At 49.3% G+C, this 26,705-nt stretch overlaps 10 protein-coding genes across 10 annotated transcripts; 4 read left to right on the forward strand and 6 right to left on the reverse strand.

The window, feature by feature from the left end:
* Positions 1–245: 245 nt before the first annotated feature.
* An03g04020 (uncharacterized protein) lies at positions 246–2,622 on the reverse strand (the record flags this gene model as incomplete). The annotated part of the gene is made up of 10 exons (XM_059747048.1): positions 246–342; positions 653–723; positions 817–957; positions 1,042–1,101; positions 1,194–1,252; positions 1,538–1,636; positions 1,929–2,081; positions 2,174–2,273; positions 2,369–2,423; positions 2,525–2,622. The coding sequence occupies 10 exons, from the start codon at positions 2,620–2,622 to the stop codon at positions 246–248; spliced, it is 933 nt and encodes a 310-aa protein (XP_059605220.1).
* A 96-nt stretch (positions 2,623–2,718) lies between these two features.
* Positions 2,719–3,815, reverse strand: An03g04030 (uncharacterized protein; the record flags this gene model as incomplete). The annotated part of the gene is made up of 5 exons (XM_059747050.1): positions 2,719–2,788; positions 2,890–2,976; positions 3,191–3,268; positions 3,355–3,572; positions 3,738–3,815. 5 exons carry the CDS (start codon positions 3,813–3,815, stop codon positions 2,719–2,721), a joined length of 531 nt encoding a protein of 176 aa, XP_059605221.1.
* A 476-nt stretch (positions 3,816–4,291) lies between these two features.
* On the reverse strand, positions 4,292–5,474 carry An03g04040 (uncharacterized protein; the record flags this gene model as incomplete). The annotated part of the gene is made up of 4 exons (XM_059747051.1): positions 4,292–4,390; positions 4,807–4,899; positions 4,997–5,224; positions 5,340–5,474. 4 exons carry the CDS (start codon positions 5,472–5,474, stop codon positions 4,292–4,294), a joined length of 555 nt encoding a protein of 184 aa, XP_059605222.1.
* A 220-nt stretch (positions 5,475–5,694) lies between these two features.
* An03g04050 (uncharacterized protein) lies at positions 5,695–6,991 on the reverse strand (the record flags this gene model as incomplete). Its single annotated transcript, XM_059747052.1, has 5 exons — positions 5,695–5,820; positions 5,895–5,971; positions 6,319–6,471; positions 6,559–6,603; positions 6,946–6,991. 5 exons carry the CDS (start codon positions 6,989–6,991, stop codon positions 5,695–5,697), a joined length of 447 nt encoding a protein of 148 aa, XP_059605223.1.
* A 2,177-nt stretch (positions 6,992–9,168) lies between these two features.
* Positions 9,169–14,360, reverse strand: An03g04060 (uncharacterized protein; the record flags this gene model as incomplete). The annotated part of the gene is made up of 9 exons (XM_001390250.3): positions 9,169–9,432; positions 9,525–9,616; positions 9,709–9,777; positions 9,840–9,994; positions 10,062–10,846; positions 10,900–10,945; positions 11,013–11,116; positions 11,178–13,994; positions 14,067–14,360. 9 exons carry the CDS (start codon positions 14,358–14,360, stop codon positions 9,169–9,171), a joined length of 4,626 nt encoding a protein of 1,541 aa, XP_001390287.1.
* Positions 14,361–15,383: 1,023 nt separating this feature from the next.
* An03g04070 (uncharacterized protein) lies at positions 15,384–15,612 on the reverse strand (the record flags this gene model as incomplete). The annotated part of the gene is made up of 2 exons (XM_059747053.1): positions 15,384–15,500; positions 15,541–15,612. The coding sequence occupies 2 exons, from the start codon at positions 15,610–15,612 to the stop codon at positions 15,384–15,386; spliced, it is 189 nt and encodes a 62-aa protein (XP_059605224.1).
* Positions 15,613–16,264: 652 nt separating this feature from the next.
* An03g04080 (uncharacterized protein) lies at positions 16,265–18,555 on the forward strand (the record flags this gene model as incomplete). Its single annotated transcript, XM_001390252.3, has 3 exons — positions 16,265–16,313; positions 16,407–18,197; positions 18,398–18,555. 3 exons carry the CDS (start codon positions 16,265–16,267, stop codon positions 18,553–18,555), a joined length of 1,998 nt encoding a protein of 665 aa, XP_001390289.3.
* Positions 18,556–18,773: 218 nt separating this feature from the next.
* On the forward strand, positions 18,774–20,765 carry An03g04090 (uncharacterized protein; the record flags this gene model as incomplete). The annotated part of the gene is made up of 7 exons (XM_059747054.1): positions 18,774–18,935; positions 19,025–19,231; positions 19,284–19,391; positions 19,509–19,607; positions 19,749–20,044; positions 20,092–20,515; positions 20,592–20,765. The coding sequence occupies 7 exons, from the start codon at positions 18,774–18,776 to the stop codon at positions 20,763–20,765; spliced, it is 1,470 nt and encodes a 489-aa protein (XP_059605225.1).
* Positions 20,766–21,437: 672 nt separating this feature from the next.
* Positions 21,438–23,036, forward strand: An03g04100 (uncharacterized protein; the record flags this gene model as incomplete). The annotated part of the gene is made up of 6 exons (XM_059747055.1): positions 21,438–21,456; positions 21,804–21,862; positions 21,957–22,028; positions 22,111–22,226; positions 22,309–22,361; positions 22,627–23,036. 6 exons carry the CDS (start codon positions 21,438–21,440, stop codon positions 23,034–23,036), a joined length of 729 nt encoding a protein of 242 aa, XP_059605226.1.
* Positions 23,037–23,408: 372 nt separating this feature from the next.
* An03g04110 (uncharacterized protein) lies at positions 23,409–25,501 on the forward strand (the record flags this gene model as incomplete). Its single annotated transcript, XM_001390255.3, has 4 exons — positions 23,409–23,594; positions 23,648–23,731; positions 23,823–23,882; positions 24,068–25,501. The coding sequence occupies 4 exons, from the start codon at positions 23,409–23,411 to the stop codon at positions 25,499–25,501; spliced, it is 1,764 nt and encodes a 587-aa protein (XP_001390292.3).
* Between the last annotated feature and the right edge of the window lie 1,204 nt (positions 25,502–26,705).

A 26,705-nucleotide genomic window follows, 5' to 3' on the forward strand; every position in this document is an offset into this window, starting at 1 on the left:
TCAGTAATACTGGTAGTAAGTAATAGTAGTAGTTTAACACAAAAGTGTGAAACCGTTTGGATCAAGGGTCCCTGAAAGCTACCACCACTTGAGGGGGTATTACGATCTACGTTGTGTGTTTTTGTAGTAAGTAGTTACTAAGTAGTATGAGTACTGAGTAACTAACCCCCCATCCCAGCGGTCTTTGGGAACTAGTGAAAGGACTTTCGAACGGCTTCAATTCCCTGCCCTCCCTCTCGCCAACGCTAATCGCTCCCGGGAACTCTAACCCATCCCAGGGCCGGTGCGTACCATGGGCCAGGTTGATGGGATAGGATCCTTGCTACGCCCACGGCCTGAGCGCTGAACACTATCCGATGACGCCAAAGCACCTCAGGCACTGTGCGATTAAAGTAGGAATGACACACAATGACCCGGGACATAGTCTAGTCCAAGATCGATGTTTCAAGGGGGTGTAGGTTCCAGGCATAGTAGTGATACATACATCTACTACTTAGATCACCATCTATACTTACTCTGAGTCTAGTCTGGTCTACGCACAAAAGCACCTAGATACCACAGTGCATGGCCGCAGAACAGCCGGATGGTATTTTTTAGTGCATACATCTCAGCCCTTTGCTTTTACTGAATTGGCTACTAGTATTCCTTAAACCTTTCTGCCAGTGTTTCAACAAGCTCACAATAGATCATCCTATTTGGGAAGTCCTGTTTACACGATTCTTCCTGGCACGCCGCGTACCATTTCTTTGCACGGGCATTACAGGTCATAGGGAAGCGGGAAGGGAGGGGCAAATCGCAATCAAGTCAAATCAACACCTCTGCGGGTGATCGAAAGAGATCGAAGTTTTGTGAGTCGCCGTCCTCCCCATCTCCATTCCGTTGCAGCAGATGGATACTCACAGTTGATGTCTCATAGATCATCTTTGTTGAGGCATATCTCCCGACCGGGCCGAGCCTCTGCAGAGCACTGCAGGTAGTAAGTAAGTGAGTGGTGATATATGGAGATGATGGCAATTCCATCACGGGAAGGCCCGGCCGGACCCTCATCGGCAGATTGATCCGTTGTACTGCCGAATGTTGTACTACATCACTACTGTAGGCCTAGGGAAGGAAGGAAAAAGGAAAGAAAGAAAATCCGTTACACAGGACAATAAAATGTGGATGACAGAAAACGTTATGGAATATTTTCCGACCAGGTATCCAGTGGTGAAAGGGCTGCCATTCGCCCTACAAGAGCAGACGACCTTGTAAGCTGTGGGGTAAATTCAGCAAGCCATACTGAGCTTGACGATACCTGTTGCATGCAGCAGCGGTCTCGCCCCAAGTGTTCCTACATATTTTGTTTATTGTTAATTCAGTTTATTTGTGTATTTTTATTTTCTCCTGCGCCGGAAATATCCTCGCGCGAGGGTCATGGCAACGAGAGCAATGAGATGAGCGTGGTCATCTAAGGCCCGATAAACCCCGTGCACAGGTTCGATTTTGATTTTCGGATGTCTCCCACGGATCAGGCCTGGATGGCCTCTGACCTGCCTACCTGGGTCTAGTCTCAGCGTGTACAACTCATCGTTCAAGGTTGCGGGTATCTGCCGGAAGACCCTTCTGAACCATGGAACCGTCGACATAGTCGCTTGAACTATATCATAGCTCCTACACGCCAGGCATAACTGTGCTATTTCGACTTGACAAATCGAGGTGGCATAAGACCTATGTCATCCGGAGGGCTGGCATTTCCTATCTGGGGAAGCCTGTCATGCCCGGAAAAGAACAGGTGCAGGGCTGTGGATGTTGAGGAAACTACCATGATCCCAGTCCTTTCCCCACCAAAAAAACGACTTCTAGTAGAAGTGTCATTATCGACGAGTCCTTTTCCCAGGTTAAATGTCAATCCATGGTCGCGTTGGCACTACTAGTATGTACCTACTAACCAGCCACATCCACTTTTCTCAAAGCGCTCCCGATCGAACCCTCGCCGATTGGAGTGTTTCGCGTCGAGTAGCTACTTCGTACCCTTCTGGCAACATTGGCCCATATTCTGCTGCTCTCTCCATGAGGCGTACGCCATGTGTTTGGCGCCACGCCTTGAAAACCTAAGTAATTGACTTTGGAGACTTCGTGTTTCAAAACAGACATGAAGAGACCCTACTGGGCTGTAATTGGTAGGATCATTCACCCAACCAGTCCGGGCCGGATGGATCCTCCAATGACTCGCGTGGGCGGAGGACCATCTGCAGCTGTTCGTTAGTCCCGAACCTATCTTGCTCAGGGGATCCCTGTTCCAGGCTGATGAGTGGCCGAAGTGTCAACATGGTTTTCCGGGATGTGGACCCATTGCTGCAGTCCATCATACAGCAGTTGGCTTACTTACAGGCTGGGCACCGCTTACCCACTCTCTCGTCGCACAGTGGGGTCCTCCTGTCCACCTGGACTGGTCAGAATCATCCTGATGGATTCATTTCCAAGACCTTTTCTACGAATGAGAGCCCGATAATGCTAATCGGGTGGGAAATCGTGTAGGGATGACCCAGGTAACTGGATGCACGGTGGAAGTTGCTGATCATGAATATCACGCTTTGCCTGTTTGGATCGCACTGTACGGTGCCCGAAATGGACACTGGCCATCTACGGAGAAAGGAAGTACTCCGTACAGTAGGTCGGTAGTATTGCCGCCGGATTATGACCGACCGATCAGAGGGACTTGCATGCTTTACCTGTCTCTCATAATGATCCATCATCATCGTCACCACCACCACCACCACCATCTAAGTGTGCAGTTATGTAGGTAGTACTCAACGTCAAACCCCCACACTCATACCCCGATCATGTCCTGGCAATCAGAAACAGCAGGGATGTTCGATCTGAGGCATCCGCGCGGAGTCTGGAACAAACTACTGCTTCATCATCTGATTTATCTCGCAACGAGCACCATTCCCAACCCCCCTCGATCTATTGCCGGCATCGTCAATATCCTCCACCCTTACTAATACCCACACACGTAAGCAATCTAACACACACACTTGTGTACACCCTGAGGTATATCCGGTTTTCTCAAATCAGGTTAACCGCGTAAAAGTAGCTGGAAAAAATATCCCCGGCAATGAGATTTGCGCAACCCCCTCCGATCGCGATGCTCACACCTCACTGACGCAGCACTAACGAGGGATCCGATTGACTGAATGCGCCAATCTACGCAGGGATTGCGGTCGTCCCGTCCGCTTGCTGCCTCGCTCGCTTTTGTTCGGGGCTATGCACAAGATAGTCAATGTCACTAGGGACAACCACCACTCACTGGGCACGTCGACCATTAAATCCCGAGTTTAGTTGAGGAGGAGGAGGAGCTGAAACTTGACCGACTATTGTCGGGGAGCGCGGTTGCTTTCGGATAATGAATCCGCAGGGGCTATTTTCCCACCATGAGCCATCTTTTGGTCCAGTTGTTGTGGTTGGAAAATACCTAGAGCTATCCGGACAAGACCTTTGATTCCAGGTGCCCAGATTCGCGATGATAAACAATCCCGCTCAAATGAGATAGAAGAGATAATGTTCGCTCTTGAATGATCGATTGCTTGCCTCTGGCTAAGTGCTACTTACCAGGTCTTTTCAGATCGACTGTACAGTATTTTGACTGATCTTTACTATCCTAATTATTTTGACGCAATATGTTCGTCCTTCAAGAGTATCCAAACACCGATCCTCCAAACCACGCAAATCCACAGAAAGATACATTCGGCAGGTACCACTTCGGCCGACAGCTCGAACTCCCAATTGATCCGTTTCAGATAGCCCCCTCTTGGCCAGCCATACCTTTTCTCCATTTAGGATGACAATCAATCCACCGGCAGGGGTGCGATAGGTTGTGTGTGTGTGTATGTGGGAACGGACAAACGAACGGGGCGGATCATGTTCCTTGGAGCGAGACAAGAACAACTTACAGTAAGAGACAGAAGACAGGGTTCTACGTGATCCACAGGGTTCATTTCCTGGGACCGAAAGTCCTGTGCAGCAAACTAATACCGGGGTTCCTGGTTCGTACCTTAGATAAGTGGCCGGGAAGGAAGGATTGACTGACAGATAGAAGGATGGTTGATGTGTTTTGTGCGTGCTGCAGCAGAATGATGATTGTGGCTGGCGGGCGCGGGTTCTGGGTATGAGTGTATCCCGGAATGCGACTACTAACTAGTGACTACACTACACTTCGTCGGTGGATGCTTAACAGCCGAGTATTATTGTGGTGTACCTAACATGGGTACTTATTATTATCCATCTGGTTAATTTCCCTCCTTCGTGCTAACTAAGTGCTGATGGATGAGGCCTCGCCGGGCACGGAGATATTGCTTGCTTGGGCAATTGGCGTCCGGTCAGGGGAATCGGGGATTGGGGATTGGAAGATCTGCAATGAGCCACAATGATGATGCTGATGAGGATTTGACAATTGACGATCAGTTGAAGGAAACTACTGTGTAACTGGTTAGTTCGTTAGTTAACTAACCAACTAACTATACGGTTAGTCAGTTACTGTCCGTCAATTGTCTCAGTGAACTGATTCCAAATAATTACTTACTCATTTACGATATACTGCTAGAAGCAGTGGTACTATTAACATACAAAGTACGTACTACCATCATATTACTCCACATCTCCAATATTGCACTACATACGGAGTACTCCGTCTATATGTCTAGTTATCATCATGATTACTGCTTCGTCTGCTAAGCGAAGCCCCAAACCCCGAAAGGCACAACGCAACACAACCACTAACTACTTACTACCACAAACGGGCGTGTCAACAAACCACCACTGCGAAACCTGGATACTAACAGCCGCGGGGCGGGTTGGACAAATAAGCCATGGCCAGCTGTCAGGCTCCATCTCCGGTGGATGCTCTCCGGTAGGGATATCCTGGACAATGTGATTGTCTGGCCCCGTCGAAAACGGGGAGGAAAAACAAAAACTGAAGCATGGTAAAAAAACACACACACACAGGCACCCAACACACATGCAAGCCTGGTTCTATCCACACCCACTGTCCCTGCAGACAACTTCCCATGGCGTCGAGAATGTTCAAGATGAATCCGTATTCGTCATGGACTCTTGGTCGACTCGTCGGAAACTCCGCCCACCGTCGACCGCTGAACCATGGTTGGCGTCTCGGGGAAGTTGAATGAGTCTCCATTAGTTTAACGGCCTGAGCGTTGAGCCATTGCGGCCAGCCACTGTGTCTGGTCTGCTTTGCGCGACTTGAAGGATCCCATCACTATCTGCTCCCTGGTCTTAGTTACTATATTTACACAGCTGTCATCCTGGACTGTCATGAGGAGTAGCCGCTGTCAAGCCTTCACCCCCCAGCAGAATCCTTGGAGCACTAAATTCTTGACTATAATCAACCATTCTCCCGGGTTAATTACCAATTCCATGCCCCTTCCAGTTCCTTTCAATCCAACATCTTCTTCGGCGATTTTCGCCGTCAACACCATTCTCGCTTATCGCTTGGCCAACTAGCTAGCTCTTCCACTGACTTTCCACTAATTCGAATCGAACACAATTGGTATAGTCTAGCCACCTGGCCCGTCGCCACACCCAAATCCCGCGGCCACTCAATAACCAGTCGATCCAAAAAAAAACTAGACCTCCTCCCCTTTCCCTTTTGAGGTGCAAGTCTCGAAACGACTTGCCCGTCCCACGACCCAGCGCGAACTACCATCCAATCCGTCCGTTCAATCCCCATGCACGCCGCTCAAAGTGGTCATCCTGTGGATCGCGCCATGAGCTGAGTCCCGCGATCCCTCGACCCGACGACCAGGTCCAGCAAGCGGCGCGGCACTTGGTCCATGCAGAACATCATCATAATCTCAGATCCGCCTCGTCTAACTAGCTAACTATCGCACTTTCTACACCAGTGCTTCTCCTCTCGCCTCAAAGGGGCGTGCACTCATTGGCGAATTCATCCCCGGAATAAAATACCGTGCCCACCCTGCTTCAACACTCAGATCTGAAGAACCTCCGCGAAAGTTTACGGATTGAGATATGCTTTGGTAGCTCAGTTTCTCGGAGTTTATTTCGCAGAGATAGAGGCTAGAGACGCTCTTTTCGCCGCGATGCTAAACTTCAGTGGAAGGGTTTGATTGCCGCCACCCCCCCTTTTCTACGATGCGATCGCTATCTAGACTAGGCAGGTGTTTTGAAGAAGGCCAATCGATCGATCACGCCAGTAGTCCGTAACTATCTACTGATCGGGACGACGATGATGACGGTGCGCGAAGCAAGGAGGATAACTTTCTTTCCTGGTCCACCAATACGCTAGCCTAGTATGTCACTCACTGTACTCCGTAGAGTACATACAGATAGGAACTCGTACCCGACAAAATATCAGCACAAGTCCCAGCCTATGGTAATCCTCAATGCCTCCTTTATCTTCAGCAACCATTGCATTATTCGTATCGAAGCGCATGTTCCCTAAGCACTGGGGTAAACCTTACTCGCCCAAGGCTCAGCGACATGCCACACTTCTCTTCCAACGACATAGATAGAAGTCGATTAAAAAAGGGCGAAACTTGGAACCTGCGGGCACATCGTCAAAGCGCCAGTTAAGCGCCGCCACAACCACTCAATTCACGAACCTAGTAGTTACTTATAGTTACTTAGCAGAGGATTAAGAATGGATAGATAGTCCGTCCGTCTAAATTGACGAGCGCATATGCGCCATCTCGCCACTGTCCCTCCATTTAGGCTAAATGACATTTACTATCAGCAATCATGTATCTGAGCACGTATCTGTGGCAGTGCAGGCAGCGCGAAACCAAAACTCCGGCGTCAAGCGAAACAGGACTAAAATACATTCAGTTCCAGCCTCCACTCGCTTCTCCCTCGGTAGGCCAGGTTAGTCAGGTACTTGGAGTTAGTATGCGTGTTCTTTGGGCCTTCGAAGTACTGTAGAACATCGAAGACCCCTTTGGGTTCTGTCATTCTCACCGCCAGTTTGAGAACCCCTCATTTTCCATGGCTAACTACGGAGTCGCTAAGTAACTAACTCACTAACCAAATCGCTTATCTCCGTGGTTTAGTCAGTCAGTCAATGCTTGCAGCAGTAACGTAGCTGCTAGTCAGCTGCTTGGTCATTCCAGACTTCGGGGGTGGGTTGTCAGTTGTGCATGTGGACGTTGGTTCTGTGTTCTTTGCAGGTAGGAGGTGTAGAGAATAGTACCCGACTGATACATTTTTGGATCGAATGATCTCGGTATCTCTATTATTCCACTGTATATACTGTTTCTTTGAAGTGAACAAATTGCTAGTAGGAGGTGGGTATATTGTAATGTATTAAGCCATGACATGGAATATATATATATCACGCCGCTCTATTTTCACATCAAAGTAACACTTAGTATGCTACTACTATACACCACCACGAGTGAACAGTTACTGTAGTACCTCAATGTCATCATTCTCGATATCATCGTATACCCGAACGTGAAGTCCAGATTGTCACAATATTATGTTAGGCCTCAACAAACTCTATAGAGACCAGCGTGCTGGCAGAACTACTGCTTAGCACTGACCGTATATTCACTCATATCTAGACAAACTGGCTTCGACGCCACTGGCGAACATATACTACTTAGTACATCACATATATACCTCCCAAGAACACGGCGCACGAGCAGCCCAAGCACGAGCAAAGGCACCATCTCACCGTCAATCTAGATCAGATAAAACAGAACAACGCCACCGTCTCATGCAAAGATTCATAAGGCACTCATCTATGAACCGAATGAACCGAACCACGTAACTCATCTCATAATATATCCCAATAGTATTATCCAAAGTACTACACAAAAAGACGGTACTTTCTTCCCCTACTAGTTCTTTTCGTCCTTTCAATTCTTGCAAATGGTCAGTAATACTTATATCTGCCTGCGTGTCAGTTTACACTTGATCATAACCATACAGAGTATAGAGTACAAGTACGCAGCAGAAACAACGGTAGTGTTACACACCCAAACAACACAGAGCAATCAACTACTAATTAACCTAAATACAACAAGTCCAGAAGGAAGAGACTTGAACATACCTACACAATTCTAGCCATTTTGGCGAAACACGTAATGACACCGATTTTACCACTTCCACTTGGTCCCCCAGCATATCATCGCATATAATTACTTACTATACTAGTCGAAACTTGATCCCATTCATACTAATTACTGGTTAGTCGTGAGTGACTTCATTAGCATCAGCATCAGCACCGTGACACCAATGATAATGATATGACTGCGTCAGAAAAAAAAAAGAGCAGATATGATATTGGCGGAAATGCATTAAGTCAGCAATGCAGCGCAGAGCAAGTCCAGTTGTTTGTTCTGGTGTGGCGCTAGTACATGCATGCCATGCAATGCATGCTGCAGAGTCCGGGTTTTCTGTCTGGCAGGTGCCTGCCCTTTTCCCTACACCGCTACTACTGTTGATGCGCTGATTCTCCTCCTTTTTTTCCTTTTGTCGCTTTGCGCGTGGAAAAGATTTCTCTCCCACGGCGTTACGGGTTGAGGGTAGGAAGAGTTACTAGTTAAAGGAGGGGGGTGGACAATGTAGTAATCACTTTCAGTGAACACGGCAGTTGTGGTTGATGCTTCAATATCTACTCCTTTAAGGATGGGTTAAATCAGAACGCCAATATATATAATACTATGTGTGTGTGCGCGTGCGTATATTCCAACAAGATCATACTTTTTTTAGTCACACCCTGACAGAACAGACCTCCACTTCCTATCTAGACCCAGACAGAGACAAAACACCGAGCAATCCGAAATTGCCAATCACACCTCGTATGATTCCAAGCTCGAATCGAGTGCCTGATTCCGCGGTACAATACCGACACCCCTCCCACACCCCCTTTTGTTTTTTTACTTTATTCTAGGGTTTTTTCTGGTTTGTCCCTCCTCTATTTGCGTCCCAATCAGGTGCGCACAGACTGGCTATGGACCCCCATGCAGCGCTCGAACAATAGCTCTGTCTATGTACGAAGTACAGACTAAGCCGAGCCTGTTATCCAAGGGGTACGCACCTTCATAACCGCAGCCCAGTGAGTCATGTCGGGGGGCGAGGGATCGGCCTGAAACCAAACAGGCTATCTTATCCTTTCCGGCCACCCAGGAAGCGCCATGTTCGTCATAAGCGCTAGGATTGTTGCGTAGCTCCAGGCCCGTCGCTGTTGTCAAGGAGTCCGGCCTCTTTGACCAGCTCGTAAAACCGGCCTTCGCGCTTGATGAGCTCCGCGGGCGAGTCGAACTCGACCACCCGGCCCTTGTCGAGCACCACGATTCGATCAGAATCGATAATGGTATTGATACGGTGCGCGATAGTGATGATCGTCCGGTCTTGGAAGATGCTGCTGCGCAACGTGCGTTGCAGCAATGCGTCCGTTTCCACATCCACTGCCGCCTAAAGCGAACTGTAAGTTTGGAGGCGAAATGAAAGGAAAACGGGGGTCAAAGTAATTAAACAAGCACATTGCAATGGGATTGGCCACGTACCGTTGCCTCGTCCAGCACAAGAATATTACTAGGCGTCAACAGCGCTCGCGCCAGGGAAACCAGCTGGCGCTGCCCTTGACTGAGATTGGATCCTGCCAATGACTAGGTTAACCCAGATCCTTAATGATGTAAAAAACCGCGCAGAAATGCACGAGTGAGAGACCAAAACCAGCCACATGCTTACCTCCTTCCTGAATTTGGGCATCCAACTGACCGTCCATTTGCGCGACATGATCTTTAAGTCGCGCATGTTCTGCAGGAATAACAGGTCAGTTAATCACACTTAGCGTTCGTATGCAATGTAGCCCAACGTACCAAGCACGCTCCAGAGTTCGGTGTCATCATGCACATGTCGTGGGTCCAAATTATCCCGTACGGTTCCTTCAAACATGGCCGGATCCTGAGGGATGATGGCAAGGCGGCCCCGCAGGTCGAAAAGGCCAATGGTCGACACGTTCAGCCCGTCGATGCTACACACAGCGTTAGCTTTTGAATCTATTTCGCCACGATGAGATAACGTCGGGCAGCAGTCCTTACCTGATGCTGCCATTGTCCGGCTCAATAATGCGGAACAGTGCCAGAGTCAGTGAACTCTTGCCTGCACCTGTGCGACCAACCACGCCGATCTTCTCGTGGGGCTTGATATCAAGATTGATATCTTTGAGCACGAGATCAAGCCCTGGGCGGTAACGTGTGCTGTAGTTGTTGAACGATACCGCGCCTTGCGCGGGCCACCCAATAGCAGGCCGATGCTTGAAAATCACCTCTGGTGCCTCGCTGGGCAGGCTTGCGTACTCTAGCACACGCTCGACCGACACGATGTTTGTCTCAACCTCAACCGTTTGGCGAACGATCCAGTTCAGGGATTGGGTAATCTGTAGAGCGTAGGACATGGCTAGACCAACCATGCCAGCAGATAGCCCACTGCCGGTCGCTACGGAAACGATAGAAAGTACCGCGGAGGCCAGAATGATTACAGAGCCAATGAACTCGAGACGCACAGCCAGCCAACGGTTGGCACTGATGGATGGGAAGTATGCACGCACATTCGCATCCATTCGCCACTCGTTCTCCAAAGTAAAGCGCTCTTCCTGTCTATAGGCACGAATCGTCGAAATACCGCCCAGAGACTCCTGGAAGTGCGCGTAGATAGGACTGCGCGTGACGCTGTCCAAGCGCTTCAGTTCACGCGATGTGCGGAGGTAGTACTTTTGGTAGCTGAAATATACGTAGCTCAACGGAATCACCAGGATGAGGAAGGCCGGGGTTGAGGAAGCGATAACAATCATGGTGAACATGGCTTTGGCAGAGTTACCGAACAACTATTGGCAGATGTAAGCGACAGTAGCCAATCAAGGGAGATCTCCAAACTCACCATGTTGAAGGTCCGTGCAAGCACTTCGTCAATACGATAGACGTCGCTGAGCAAGTAAATGTTAGCCTTCCTCCACCAAATGCTATGTCTCATGATATCGGAAAAGAACTCACCTCGAGAATCGGTTGAGAATCCGGCCGGATGGTGTTGTCTCGAAGAAGCTCATGGGAGAACGGAAGATGGCGAATGCCATGCGTTCATGAAGTTTGCGGGAGGCCTAGCATATGGTAAAGCGATTAATTGGGGGGGCCTCACAGGGCACGGGGAATCCAGCATACCTCGATAGAACAGAAAATCCACAATATCAGATTCTGAAGGATGACCAGAAGGGACGATCCCAGACCAAAGGCCAAGTAGATACCAATGTATTTGCCGACAGGAACATCTGGCTGGGCTTCGGTAACCTCAGACCAGTGTTTAAGCCAAAAACTGCCTGAGACCTGCGCAGTCTGAGCTCCCAGCAGGGCGGCCAGGTAGAAACAAACGGCAACGATGTTACTGTTTTTAGCGTACTCGCCATAAACACTCCACTTGACTTTGCCTTGCTGCGATGTCTCTTGGGTCTGTTTGCTCTTCAGGACGTTTTCTTCGTCTCCTAGCTTCCGCCTAGGGCCCTTCCAGCTAGCGGTGCTCGCGCGTCGCAGAGTTACAGTGCTTGACCTTCTACCACCAGCAGCCCTAATCGGAGCAAGCGCACCTATTTCTCGCTCAGCATCCTCGGGATCCGAATCAGACTCTGCGTTATCAATCACAGTGACAGATTCAGAGCTTTCAGGGCTCGCTAGGTCACGGCTTTCGGTGCCAGACTCCTCGTCGTCGTCCGAATCGTTCATCGTGGTACGAATCAGGTTCGCGACCTCTCCCTTCATAGCCAGCAATTGTTCATAGGTCCCGCTCTCGATGATTGTCTTATTGCGCAGCAGGCCGATGTAATCAGCCTCCTTCAAAACAGGAATGGCATTCGTCGCGAGGATCCTGGTCTTGGTGCTCAGTATACCATTTTGGCCAAGAACCCTATTGATGAGATGTCTTCCCACGTGTTGATCGACTGCGGAGAGCACATCGTCAAGCAGGTAGATGTCGGCACGAGCATAGACAGCTCGAGCGAGGGTCAACCGAGCCTTTTGTCCTCCAGATAGCGAGATTCCTCTTTCACCAACTTCAGTTTGATCACCATCGGGCAGATTCTTGAAATCGTCCAGCAGAGCACATGCCTCAACGGTAAGGTCGTAGAATTGAGGGTCCCAGCGATGGCCAAAAACGATGTTTTCACGGACGCTTGCGTTCATGACCCAGGGCGATTGGGCAACATAGGCAATGCGACCTCGGACAACGACTTCACCTTCGGTCCTCCACAAATCTCCCAGCAGTGACTGAAGCAAAGAAGATTTACCAGCCCCGACTCTCCCGACAATGCAGCTGAGCTCACCCTTACGGGCACTGAAGCTGATATTTTCAATCACGTGCGTGCCTTCGTACCTATTCCACGTAAAGGAAGCATCCTGAATTCTGACAGACTCGTCGCCGATATGAGAAACGGTATCCTCAATCTTAACAGCGTCAGTTTGCAATTCCTCCGCGGTAAAATAATCCGTTAGACGCTTGACAGCCACCGAGGCCTCAATGACAGCCGTGATGACCATTGGAAGGATAGAGAGCGGGAAAGTAAGCAGGTTGAAGAGCGTCAAGGCCGGAAACACCACGTCGGTGGTGAGAGGCTTGTCTTGAGTCAAGGCGTAGACAGTAAATGTAGAGCAAGAGACAAGGAACGGGGTGGACTGCCAGGTAAAGTTTGCGATGGACTGTGTCGCACCGATTTTGCGGAGCGTGTTCAATTCCAAGTCATTACGAATGTGACTGAGCTTGTTCATGAAGGCCGTATTCCATGCATAAAGCTTGATACTCTTGATGTTGTTCAAGATCTCGGTCATCAGCCTTGATCGTGAATCCTTGTTTTTCATCTGAACAAGCTGTAGCTTCTTCATCATCCGAGCTATCACGCCGTTCAACGGAATCATGAGTAGCATCACACCGATTCCCGCGAACATGCTGTATCCGACAAGCTGGTAGAGAGAGAGCATGCAGAGGGTGATCTGGAACGGCGCGGACCACAGCTGAACACCGAACTGGGTCAGATCGGACAAACGCTGCTGATCGACAGCCATATGATTGACAATGTCACCCGTTGTCTTCGTTGAGCGGCCCTCGCTTGAGAGTCTCAGTGACTTCGCGTAAATCAGGCCAGTCAGAGCAGACTTGACGCGCATACCGGTGTCAAAAGCCCTTTGGAAGTATTGGTGAAGACACATGGTCTGCGACACGGAGACCAGAAACATGGCGAGGGCTATGGCCACACCCCTAATGACTGGTTGAGGCTCGTTGGTACGATAGGAATTGATAAAGTTGATCAGCAGACGCAGAAGCTGGGGCTGGACGAAGGCCAGCGTGTCGCTTCCACATTTGATCATTCCACCACGCAGAAAAGAGCCTCCAAATGATTTGATCAAAGCCAAAGACAGAGAAGGCTTGTTCTTTTTCAGCTCATATTCCCAATTCTCCCTCAGTGTCGTCCCAGTCACGCCGGTTGTATCGCGACGGCGAAGGTTCCAGAGATCATCTTGGGTCAAAAAGTTTTTGTAGCCAAATTTCATCATCGGGGTCATCCAGCTGAAAGTAAGGACCGAGAATATATCTGCATATTCATAAGGGCATTCATCCTCGTCGCCCAGCGCATCGTAGGCGCTCTGTTTCTTGGGAACTAAGTACTCTAGAGCGAATTCCAATAGTGCCAGCCCCAGGCTCACAGAGAAAGTAACGAAGTATGGAAGCTGATCCTCGTATGCCTTCCGTGCCACAAGCGACCGCAATTTGATTCCGTAGGCGATGGTGAAGAAGAGCCAGTAGAACAAGACGACACCATTGGGCTGCCGACTGCGCCAGTGTTCATAGTACTGCACTGCAAAGATGACACCGAGGGAAGCAAGCACAAGAGCTGAGCTCCAAAATTGAAAGTCGGCGAACCAGTTATCCGGGTAAGTTTCGACCTGGATGGCTGCCTGTAGGGCAGTAGCAAAGATCAAGGCGGACAAGACGGCCTAACACAGGGGCAATGGGCACCGGTCAGTCCAAAGGCAGGGATACTATAGAAGAAGGGGTAGGATGCTAACCAGCTTGGCATAGAAATGCCAGTTCTTCGACACGGGCTGAGGGATTCGCTTTTTAAGCAAGTACCACACAGCACCCGTACCCATAAGCAGACCCCATGCTGCAACGACAGCCACTCCGGCATCTAGAAAGCATGGTGTCAAATCGAATCTGAACTGACTGATCGGGCCCCAGCCCTCGACGTCGCCACAAAAGGGCTGTAGCTTGGGGGACTGGAATGCTGTGTTCGGGTTTGACGATAGCAGGGATCCGGGGGTGGAATCCCCCAGGAACGTTTGGGAACTGCCTTCCAGCATTTTCCCCGAATGTAAGTATCCCAACCACTAGATCGCTCGTCCTTTCGGACATGCAACGGGGGGGAAGGGAGAAGCAGTGAAAAGCCCCGAGGTTGCCTTTTCACGCAAGGAAGGATTGCGATCGTGAAGGAAGAACGTTTCGTCGAGGGCGATAACCACGGAGAACTACTGATTCGTTAGTGAGCTGCAAGCTGCTTACTAAAAGGCCTCTGGGCCCAAGCTTTTGCGGAAAAGATACAAGGGTAAGTAAGCGGTCGTACAAGGGCGTTACCGTTCTGTCCGGCCTGATAAGCGGCATACTAAGCGCATGGCCCCCTTTTTTCCCTTTGCCTGAGCGCAGTGGTAATGGATGAGAAGCCTTTCGTATTTTGTCTATAGCGCGTGGATGTCGGTGTAAGTTGAAGTGTTGCAGTGTTCTCCCGTCCTCCCGTACCTTTTCTGGCTAACATCGAGAAGGCGAGGGATGTATTCCGAGTTTATGACATAATTCGGTCTCTTTCCTCGTGGTAACGGTGCTTGGCAGGGTTGATCCAAGGTTCTCGACCGAAAGCAGTAGTATCCTCTATAACTGCCACTTATCACTCTACTAGGTCTTACATTCCTCTTAGATATTCTATGATCCAAGCTCTGAACAGTGTCCCATCAACGCCTCGGGGTTTGAGAAGCGCACAGCCCGACAGAGATAGTAGTTTGAATGAAGTGTAGGTGGGCGGAGGCAATAACCAATGATGTAATGAACGGCTGCTTATCTACGCAGTGCTAGTCTACTACGAAGTAAGCCAGTCTTCGTTTGTTAACTCCGGATCATCCCAGTCCAGCCTTAGAGGAAAGGCTGACCTTGTATCGTACTTACCTAGTGTTACACATCATATTAACCATTATGTAACTGCCTGCTGCTTCATTTGGGCTGCCTCTATGGTTGACTTACTAAGCACAGCTATAGGACCAGATCTCTAGGATTCCTAGTAGTAATAGAGTAAGTAATCCATTATTTTCAAAGCGGTGGCTCGCCTTGAAATGACGCTAACCGATGTCGTGCTTACCCGCGGGAATGTGCTCAGCCTGATTGGATGTTTTGGGAGTCTCGGAGTCGGGGTTTGAGCCCGAATTAGCACCGACTACCCCACCCGGAGATACCGCCTATTCGGAGTAAACTTCCAGAATCTCTGCCCGCCCTCACGGTATCTACTAACTCAGCGATGGTCATCGGACAACAGACAGAGATCGTCCATCTGCTCATCGCCTGCTCCATTTCTTAAGGCAGCTAGATGAAAGCCATTGGGCAACACCGCTACTGGGCAGCCTATTAGCCCTGCTCCACTTGGTAAGTGTGCTAGATAGCCCGTGTGCTGATCACAAGCTCTGTCATCGTCAAGCAAGCTTCATCGGGATTCCCAATGTGGCAAGACGCTACCATCTTTCACAATGTGGTTCTTCGAACATAAAAGGAAAACATTGAGGTAGGAAAATGGAATAAGGGAACAAAGTATTGAAAGCATGCTCATCAATTGCTGGCCGACTCCGTACAAAAATAGTGATAATTAATGCTTCCAGGCCTACTTAGTACGGCCGGCTCTGGAACTTCTAACTTACTGCATGGTCACAACCAGTGTCTTTGAACCTTTCCGCTTCTATTTAACTGTATCCTCCTCGAACCGGTCAAACAGCAGATACTTAGTATGATAATAAACTTAGTACCTAGCCAGTCAGTCTAAGTAGGACCGGAACAACCGGCTGCCTTCCAGAAGCATTTTATTTGAGGTTCGCGCCCCACATCCAAGGCGGAAGGCGGTGAGTGGGCTGCCAGAGGGGTTCCTGCAGCGTCATTCTTTTGGCGCGCAACATTCAAGTCCCAGATCGTTCAAAAGCTTTACCAACAGTTGTGCGTTTTCTGGGCCGTCAACATGGCTACAGATACACCTCTTGAGGAATTTGTCAAAAGGCCTCTATATGGTAAGCATTGGTGTTCGCTCGTCCTTAGATTGGGTCTTTCCTTATTTATACCAAAATGATAGATGGCTTGCTGACACATTGTGACATCCGAAGTGTACAATCTTCCACAGGAACTTCTCTCGACGCTAACCACGAAGCATGAAAACCAAGCGATATTAAGAGCGGACACCCCTGAAGCTGTTGCAGACAAGACCAACGAAGTCGTGTTGGATCATGCGGTTGCCTCGACAACAAGTTGTACTCTTTGCAAGGTCTCGTACCTGAACGTCCAAGAACAACGGAGCCATGTTCGCTCCGACCATCATAGATATAACCTGAAGGCCCAGCTTAGAGGAGGTTTAACATTGGACGAGCCTCAATTTGCAAAAGCGATTGGGGAACTCGACGAGTCTATATCCGGGTCCGAGTCGTCAGAAGCAGAGGATGAGGAAGAGGAGGATGATCAGCTTTCAGCATTGCTGAAGAGACAGGCCAAAATCTCTCAGGTAAACGATGAGGATGAAGCACCATCGAAGAAGAAAACTTCCGGCAGGCCACCACTTTTCTGGCTCGCTAGCACACGTCTGCCTTCCAACATGTCCTTGGGTGTCTACCGGGCCTTGTTCTCAAATGCTGAACAGGATGAGCCCAAACACCTCGTTGAAACCATTCAAAGGAAGCAGCTTGCACCTATCATGCCGCCGAGAGCCAATGGAAATGCCCAACAGACGCCGTCATCCCCCAGCCCTCATGTTTTCATGTGCATGATCGGAGGCGGCCATTTCGCCGCAATGCTGGTCTCGCTGGCTCCCGAAATTCATCGGAAGCAGGGCGGTATCGAGGATAGACAAGCTCGGGTCATTGCGCACAAGACATTTCATCGTTACACGACCAGACGAAAGCAAGGTGGCTCGCAATCTGCTAATGATGCTGCCAAGGGGGCCGCGCATTCGGCAGGTTCCAGTCTCAGAAGATACAATGAAGCTGCGTTAGAGAAGGAGGTCAGAGATTTATTGACCGATTGGAAGCAGATGATTGATGAGGCCGAACTATTGTTTGTTCGTGCTACGGGCAGTACAAATCGTCGAATCCTTTTCAGCCAGTATGAGGGCCAGGTTCTCAGGCAAAACGACCCGAGATTGAGAGGCTTCCCGTTCAGCACCCGTCGGGCAACCCAGGGGGAGCTGATGCGTTGCTTCAAGGAGCTCACCCGGGTGAAAGTAAGCCAAATCGACGAAGCCGCGTTGGCGGCTGCAGAGGCCAAGCAACGGGACGAAGTGTCGAAGCCGTCAACTCCACGGCCTCAACAGCAGAAGCCTAAGGTTTCCAAAGAAGATGAAGCGGCTATGCTACACACAAGCCAAATTCAGGCTCTCATCCGTCGTTCTAAGATCCCAGCATTGATGACTTATCTATCTAAGAACTCACTCCCTGCGTCTTTCGCCTTTCGGCCATCCGACTCTCAGCAAAATTTCCGCTGTCCCACCCCCCTACACTTCGCTGCCAATCTTAACTCACCATCCATGGTCCTCGCCCTTTTGACCAAAACCACAGCAGACCCAACAGCGACCAATGGCGAAGGAAGAACCCCATTCGAGCTTGCTGGGGATCGTGCGACGCGGGACGCCTTTCGCGTTGCGCGTCATGAGCTAGGCGAGTCGAAGTGGGATTGGGAGGCTACCAAAGTGCCGTCACCGATCTCTCGAGACGAGGCCAATAGCCGCTCTGAGAGGGAGCGAAAAACCGCAGAGGAAGAAGAGACGAGTCGACGCAAGGTTGAAATGGATCGCTTGAAAAAGGAGGAGGTGGCTAGCGCCGCACAACGCGCCTCCAAGAAACCAGCTGGTCGAACGCTGGGTTCTGTTGAGAAGACGGCTTCTGAGAAGAGGGAAGAAGAGATGCGAGGTATGACGCCGGAAATGAGAATGCGGCTGGAACGGGAACGCCGCGCTAGAGCAGCTGAGGAACGCATTCGACGATTGCAAGGGAATTGATGAATTTGACTGCTCAACGTTTTCACTCTTTGCTTTCCCTCAGATCTGTGATGAAGTCATGGCATGTAGCATTGCATTGTACGGAGCGTATTGATGTCTTTTGATGAATAGAAACGAATGGCCACAGCAGCCAGCAGTCCATGTTCGGTTGTGCTCTGGCTGGCTATGTCTTGAATTCTGCTTTTTTGAAACTTATAAGTGCCGGCGACTGGCTTAACGGTGATTCTAATCCATCGGCCGCACACCATATGAAAGTGTTAGTGCAGTAGATGGTTGTTGTTGCCTTAGAACTTACCAGATAGGCAGGCAGGCACCTGACCTGCCGGCGCTGGATGTTCCAGCGTGAACAACTCTATAACGGTTCGGTGATCCATTACCTGGCCTACTCAATCATGCTTCTCTCAGATTTTTCCTATCCATATCCCGCCTAGCAAGCATCCTAACTTATCGTTAATCCTATCATTCCTCGGGTCCCCAAGCACCCGCCATGTCCTGGTCTCAGACCCCCGATGCTGTTGGGATATTATCTAGATGGGATCCAGAGACCGGTCGAGCGGACGAGCAGCTGATCATCCGGAGCCACCAGACGGTATATGTCGGTAGAGACCCGGATAAGTGGTACGCTTTCTATCCCATCTCGCATGTGGAAGTTAACCGATACAAAGTCATTTCGTGCTGGATAATAAGTTCGTTTCTCGTCAACACCTCCGCATATATACCATTCTATTCGACCATGAGAACCCTGGAAGCATTTTGCCATTGGTTTACGCCGAGGACATCTCCGAAAATGGGGCTGTATGGAACATCTACCCCATGTCAGGCAAGGGTGGATTTCTCCTCAGTGATGGCGACATAATCCAGCTGCCGGTGGGTATATTTCTCAGGTTCAGTTATCAGATGCATGTGCAAGAACGCCTTGGTATCGTCATGACCAAAGAGATCCAGGTTAGCAGTGCGATTCCACATCGAGATTGAAATCCGTGCTAATTTTTCGCAGTTTTTCAACAATACGTACTGCGTCACACCACGTAGATTGGGATCTGGTGCTTACGGACAGGTGTACATGGCCTACAATTCTATTAGTGGCCAGCAACTTGCTTGCAAAGTTATAAACCTCCGACCTCTTAGGGGTGGCATAATTAGGGTATCACGGGCAGGTGATAATGGGGACGACTATGGCGATCCAACCGTGCTGCAAAAAGCCGATTTGGTCAAAATGAAGTACGGGAAGAAGCTACTAGAGTCTGGCCGTGAAGCAAACCTTAGGAAAAGATTGGAAGTTTCCAGCCGCGAGGCCCTAATATTGAAAGATCTTTGCCATGTAAGTTACCGCGATGAATCTCGTTGTTGGGCCTTGCTCTGACACCACGATAGCCCAACATTATCAGTCTCAAAAAAGTGATACAAACTAGCTATCATGTGTAAGTGTGGTTCATAAGCCTGCGCACGGCTAGTGGCTAAGAGAAAACATAGTTATCTCTTTCAGGAGCTGGTACCTGGCGGAGATCTTTTCTCTTATATCCAGTACAAAGGGGGAATGCTTACTAACATCGAGGCTGCAGTTATAGTTCGGCAACTACTGATGGCATTGGATTACTTGCATGGCCGGGATATAATTCATCGAGACCTGAAACCAGACAATATACTCATGACATCCTTGGAGGATGGATGCAGGGTTGTGCTATCTGACTTTGGATGCGCCACCCACAACACGGGGCGAATGTCGACCATGGTTGGCACATTCGAATATAGTGCTCCGTTAGTGCTCTGATCGTTAGTGTTTTGCGGTGCTAATTCCAGGACAGAGAAGTTATTTCTCCTCGTCAAGAGGGTTATACCAAAGCAGCAGACATGTGGTCGCTAGGTTGCGTAACAGCGGTCTTACTGACAGGTAGTACTTCGTGTGATGGCTCAATGGCAACGTACGCATTTGACTTGGCTAAAATCGGGGGTTATGAGAAGTTGGAGGAGAGTCTGACCAGAAAATTTGCACATCCCCGAGCAAAAGACTTCATTCATCGCCTTCTCAGAATCATCGCAGAAGAGCGCCTGACCGCCAAGCAAGGGCTGCAACATGCGTGGTTCAGCAATCCAGTCCATTCCTTCGAGTTTAAAGAACTTTACTATCGATCAATTAGAAACTGGACTCCCTGCCTCCCCAAAGAGCCAATAGTTGTGGAAATCACCAGCTTGGATTGCTTCAGTGACGAAATGGTCGCTCGAGAAGCAGTCAGTAATGATCCAAACCTCGAGAGGAATGGGGATACTCAAAATACGTCGCCTTCAAGTATAGTATTTGGGGGAGGTAGTCAACTTCCAGACGAGATATGGAGCCCCAGCTCGTCAGCCAGAAATTTCTCCGGCCACGCGATTGCTTCTCCTACTTTGTCGGATCTCAACCTACCTCCAGTCGCAGTATGACGGGTCACCAGTGAACGGGAATTTCGCAGGACATGGAAGGGCATATGCTAAAAAGTGAGGTTAGTCTCAGCGAGCTAGTTATAGCATAGATAAATCGATGACAGCTTAAATAACAAATCACGAAGCTTTCGATCACACAAGACCTCGAACAAACAGAAAGAGTAACTGAACAGACAGCGTTGCTGTACGTATCAAAGCATCAGATATCGGGACCAGACAACGAACAAGGGGGGATCCCGGACCCCAGCAGAAAGGTACTAGCCATCCTACACAGCCATGTCTCAGCCCCTTGTAGCACAAACTAGTAAGCTCCAGTGGTGCCCGTAGTAGTGCCTCTTTGTGTCATTACCAGAAATCCACTCATCCTTTTCGTCAATCGGCTGCATTAGTACCTACGTGGTACCTTTATCCTAATCTTGCAATACTAGACCATGCGGTCCTTAGAGTCAGATGGAAAGAAGCAGGCTGCCTAAAAGCCTAATTCATTGTCGATGGTTGGAAAGTCTTATCAAGGGGTGCAGTGAGGTGGGATGTCCCTTTGTCTGAACGCCTGAAGGGAGAGGGTAGGAGGGAGGGAGGAAAGGAGGGTAGGAAATATNTAAGGTATTGGGAATACGTAAGTCTTCATGTAATATTAGTAGTAATGTTCAGCAGTATTCAGTCTCTGTCGGGTGAGAACTATAAGTGAATAGGGAGGATTGAGGCTGGGTTGGAAGTATTACAGATCTGGATGAATCCGGACTGTAAAGGTTGCTTTTATCATAGAATCCAGGACCACTGAGCGGTATCATAGGACTGTGTAGGGAATACTAAATAGGATGAGATGGGTGAAACTAGGTTGATACTCTGGCTTTCTACTAATGGTTTAGTCTATCTAGCTGGATCAAGTTTACCAAAACTGTATCTGTGTGCGTGGGGGCGACGATCTACGTCCTAGGGCTGTAGCTTGGTTGCTGGGTTTACTGGAAATAGTAATACTAAGAACTCCTTCCACCGTAGAGTTCTATAGTAGACGCTTGATATACTTCCTCTGAGACGCACGTTGACGTCGTGTGTTCGGACTACTGGTGCTGCGGAGGGACGTAACCAATAACAGTGCATCAAGGGGTAGTAGCATGCGAAAAACCTCCTAGGTGGATCAAGGAACCCGTGCAGGTGTCAATCGCCCTGCACCTGCATGTGCTGTGATTCGCATAGACAGTCAGTAGATTAGATTCCCCCGGGAACCGGTGGGAAAATTGTCCGATAGGGTGTGGTATCCCTTGCTTGGATAGTGGATGCTGCGCAGAGGCTGGGGGAGAGTAGGGATGAACGGAAAGCGGTATAGAGTTGGAGAAACAGGGCAATAGGTCTGAGCTGAGTTTCTATCGTGCTGATGGTTTGCGCTTGTTGTACTATTCTAGGGGAGTGTGTTGCTAATCGTGGTACTGAGATCGTCAACCCTTGTCTGGGTTCTTTGGTTTGGTCTCAGGCTCCAGCTTTGTAAAGAAGGCTGGGGGCTTTTTGATAGATTTATCTGGTTATGGGTCTGGTGTAGTTAATATCAAATTAGTTTTGTTGTTGGACTTAGACAAGTTATGCTGTCGTCTGTGCTATGTCAGTCTGAATGGAGGTGTTTGGGGCAATTTCATTGGCACAGTCGTAGAATATACCCGTCCGGAGATATCTCCAGCTGCGAGATAATGCGATGCAGAAGACCGTGGCCAATTTTTCCGAGTGCAACCTGGAGGTGCACTGATGAAGCAAGGATGAACAAAGGAGAGCAGAAAGCAACGGTGGGCAGCATCAACGTGCAGTCATCTGACGCATGATATCCCGAGGCGGCTGGGGAGCTACTTTGTAGTAATCGTTGGCACGATCTCTGAGACACGAGCCAAAGAATAGTGTATAGCCACCTGGAGTCACGTCCCTGTGTGAAGGAGATCAAAACCTTGCCCTGAGCAAGAATGTGGACTTGAGGAAGGGAAGATCCGTGAGTGTCCGGGAAAGAAGCAAGGAGGGCAGGAGGAGGGGCTCGATAAGCCGGAGCGATAGGAGGAAACAGTGGACGCTTGGCGATCTCTTGCTTTGCCGGCGAAACACAACTGGTTACTGGAGGGATGATTGTCTAGCGTTCAAGACAACAACGGCCAGAAACATCGATGGTTGCCATTCAACGGAAGCCCCGGCTGGAAGAAACTCGATGGATCCGATTGAGTCCGATGATTGTGATGCTGATGGACGAGTCACTTGGAAGTCACCTGAGAATTCGATGAATCCAGCCGATTGGTCACCTGCGTTGTCCGCCACCGTCGATTGGCGGACGCGCTTCCGCCAGACGCGCTACTAATGTGACGCGCGACGCGACGCGACGCGATGGCGTCTCAATTTTGCCTGTCTGGGAAGTTGACCCAAGAAAGATGTCCATAATTTTTTTATATTCGAAGAAATTCAGAACTTCTTGTGGTTTATATTTAATTTTACAGAGGGATCTGGCGCTTCATATGTAGATGCTTCGTGGTGATAGGGAGAAATAGAGGGATTAAACCATTCCCCCCCAAGTATCCAGGTTATCGAGGGTTGCCATCCCAACCCAAAAAAAAAAGTATATCGATGTATCCGCTGTAGGAGGGATAGGATTCATGATCGATCAGTATCAGCCCAGCATCAGCCATCATCATGGCTTCGTAGGCAGGTATAGACGTATACTCCGTAACATGCAATGCATGCTGCAATGCAACAGCCTCCTGTCCCACTCCGGTCCGGCCCATCCCAGTCCAGACGGGTGATAGCTCTCTCCTCTCCAGCTGGTGTCGATGCATTTGACATCAAGTGGGCACCGCAATGGGGAAATGCCGCAATGGGTGACCCTTCGAGGAGACGCCTTGCAGCCCGCATCCCCTCCGAAGTGGCTCCTGCACTCCTTGTCTCACTCCACCCTCCGGAGGGGCATTGATGGAGGGAGGGAGGGAGAGAAAGAGATATAGAGGGATAAGGCAGTGTTCAACCTTCAAAAATAGGCCTTTCCCTGTTCTCAGGACAGGAGTGAGAGGAGCAAGAAAGCAGAGACAAAAAAAAAAATAAAACAAAACAAAACACACAGAGTAAAACGAAACGAACAGTGTGAGTCGTCCAGGAGGCAACGAAGGATAGATACGCCAGGACCAGGCATGAGGGCGACAGACAAGTGTTACTGGTCATTCTTTGTACACGTTCGATGTCATTCAATTTGTGATATCACATTCAATCGCAGCTGAGGGCCGGTCAATCATTCCTACCTGCCACCGCATTCACTTACTACTTCTACCCTGGGCTTCACCGTCCATCAACACCGAGTGCTTTGTTTAGTGCGTGTTTGGGAATTCTGCAGCCCGGATTTAGACTTTCCAAGAGCCATTGTTGCCGGTCATTGGGCCAGAAGCTGGGCCCCCGTTTGCGGAACCGAACAAAAACGCCAGAAAAGCCGCTGGAATCGGATCCTCTCCTTTTTCGCCCATTTTCCCACTCTTTCCTTTCTCCGACATCATCCCATCATCATCTGCCTCTTACTTGCGCCGCTTGATATCCTCCTCCTCCTCCACCACCCCCTTCTTCTTCGCTGTCGCTCCCTCGTCGCATTTCCCCGGACTTACTCGAAATCAAAGCGCTTGCTATCATCATTTCATTCACTTAATTTCTTTCACCCGGTCTCTTGTTCTTCTCCTCCAAACCTCTTCCGGCGCAAACCTGCATTCTTCGCGGGTACCTCTTGATCCGCGCACAAACACTCCGGCATTGACTGCCTCACTCCACCAACCAAACAACCACCACCACCACACTACCACCACACCTCCTCAACCACTCCAAGTCATCATCATTCCTTTGTTATTTCATATGTCGCTCATCCCTGGGCAGTACCCATCACCTTCGCGCAAGATGTTACTCCCTTCTGCGCTTCCTAGCGACATGCCACAACAGTCGACTCAGTCGCATCTCGCGCCCAACCTGCTACTCAACACACCACCCCCAACCGAAGATGACCTCCTCCTATCAGGCAATGGTCTATTGGGAACCAGTCGCGCCCTCCAATCTCTTCTCAACATCTCTCCTGCTTCGATCCCCCGCCGCAAGACTCCTCCGCGTCTTCTAAGTCCCCTTCAGCTACGATCCCCTCCTCCCTCTCGGTCGCAGAAACGAGTGGCCCAGAAAGACTTGGACAATCTCACACGCTCCTCCCCATCACCTTGCGCTCCCTCCAGACTTACGCGTGGCGCGAACAAGCGCAACCGATCTGCTTACGAATTAGACCTCGACTCAGACCCTGAGGATCGCGAACCCGCGCTCTCCAACGGAACTAAATCGCGCGACCGTTTCTCCACTCCCAAGCGTCGCAGACAAATTCCCAATGATTTACCACTTGGCCTTACTCGGGAAGACTTCTACTCGCTTTATTCACCCCCGATTACACAGTCGCCTCTATCGCCGGCACATCAATCACAGGAAGATCCGAGCGCAAGGGAAATAAACACTTCGGGAATTTCACTGTACAATCCTGACGCGCCGCTGCCGTCCATCGAAGCAAATGATGAGACCATAGCGTCCGTGTCATACGAATTATCGCCGATCGATCCGTCGCCTTCTTGGATCGCAGAGGACGATCAGCGGCTCGTAAAATTGGTCCTCGAAAGGTATCAGTTCTCCGAACAGGTCTTGGACGACTGCGCCAGAGAATTGGGCAGGAACCACGAGTCCATCAGACGCAGATGGCAAACTCTCCTGGGTCAGGGGGAGATAGGCTTGCGACAAGGAGCTAAACCAGACTTGATGGGGATTTAAAATGGCCTCTTTTTGTTTATATCTCCTTGTCTACCGTTCGAAATACCTCTGATTATTGCCTACGATACCGACTCGATTCGCTCCTGGACTTGCATCTTTCAATCGCCAATACCCTGATAGCATCGCTACGCTACCTCTTGTGTTATGACTTTGATTATTTGGCTCTCCTGTTTTTTCTTTACAATTCACGGACTCATGTACGATACGGGATATGGATGGAATTTTTTTTATTTCTTCTCTTCTTTTCGTCGGGTGTTACTTTCGGGATTTCAAATTGTGTTATTACCATTACTTTACCCTTTTCACGTTGCTGCCTGTTTTGTTTCTTATCTTCCGGGGTTAGTTACATCATGTTTGTCCATCCATCTATCCATCCATCTATCCACATACATCAGATTTTGATGGGTGAACGGGTACATGAGATATGGATTGGAATCGGTATTCGCCATACTTCGGGTTTTCCATCTTCATGTATCATATGACTGACTATCTATGACCGACACACTGGTTGTGTATGTACTTTATTCTACTGTACTATCTATCAATATCTTTCTATCAACTATCCATGGGTTCAGCCCCAACCAAAGGCAGATGAAATGTAGACGTAAATATTCTCTCTACTTGTATTATGGTAGATTTCTGCTCTGCGCGTACGTCGCGCACGCCTGAAGCATAAGCATGTCTGAAACCTCAGCGTAGACTCGCCCTTTAGTTATGTGGTTGATCATCAAATATATACTACTAGGTCCGATCTGATGAACAACTAGCTCTGCCTACTAAAGTAATACTATAATCCTTGGTATATGTAAGCGCATTAGGGAATTGGGAGAACTTGCGCGCTTTAGTACACTGGAAAAGCTCGGATAAGTGATGGTCGAGCCTCCGTTCATGCATTACTCGTCAACAATAGTAAGCAAGCAGTGTCAAGCAGTTTCAGTACTAGTTGCGAACGCAACACTGTCTCAATATTCAGAACGCTAGTTAGACATCGAGAGGATATACGAAAGATGGCACGCGAAGAAGGGAAGGGAGAAAAGATAGATAGATAGATAGATAAATGATTGAATGAATGAAAAATAAAAATAGAAGTAAAGATAAAGTTAAAAGCCATGCTACTAAAATTTATTGCTACTATAACTTGAGTAGAAACATGTATTTTGGCCAGATGTAGTAAGTAGTTAGCACCAATAATAAGGCAGTAAGT

The sequence above is a fragment of the Aspergillus niger genome (assembly GCF_000002855.4).
Source record: "Aspergillus niger supercontig An03".
Classification (NCBI taxonomy): Eukaryota; Fungi; Ascomycota; class Eurotiomycetes; order Eurotiales; family Aspergillaceae; genus Aspergillus; species Aspergillus niger.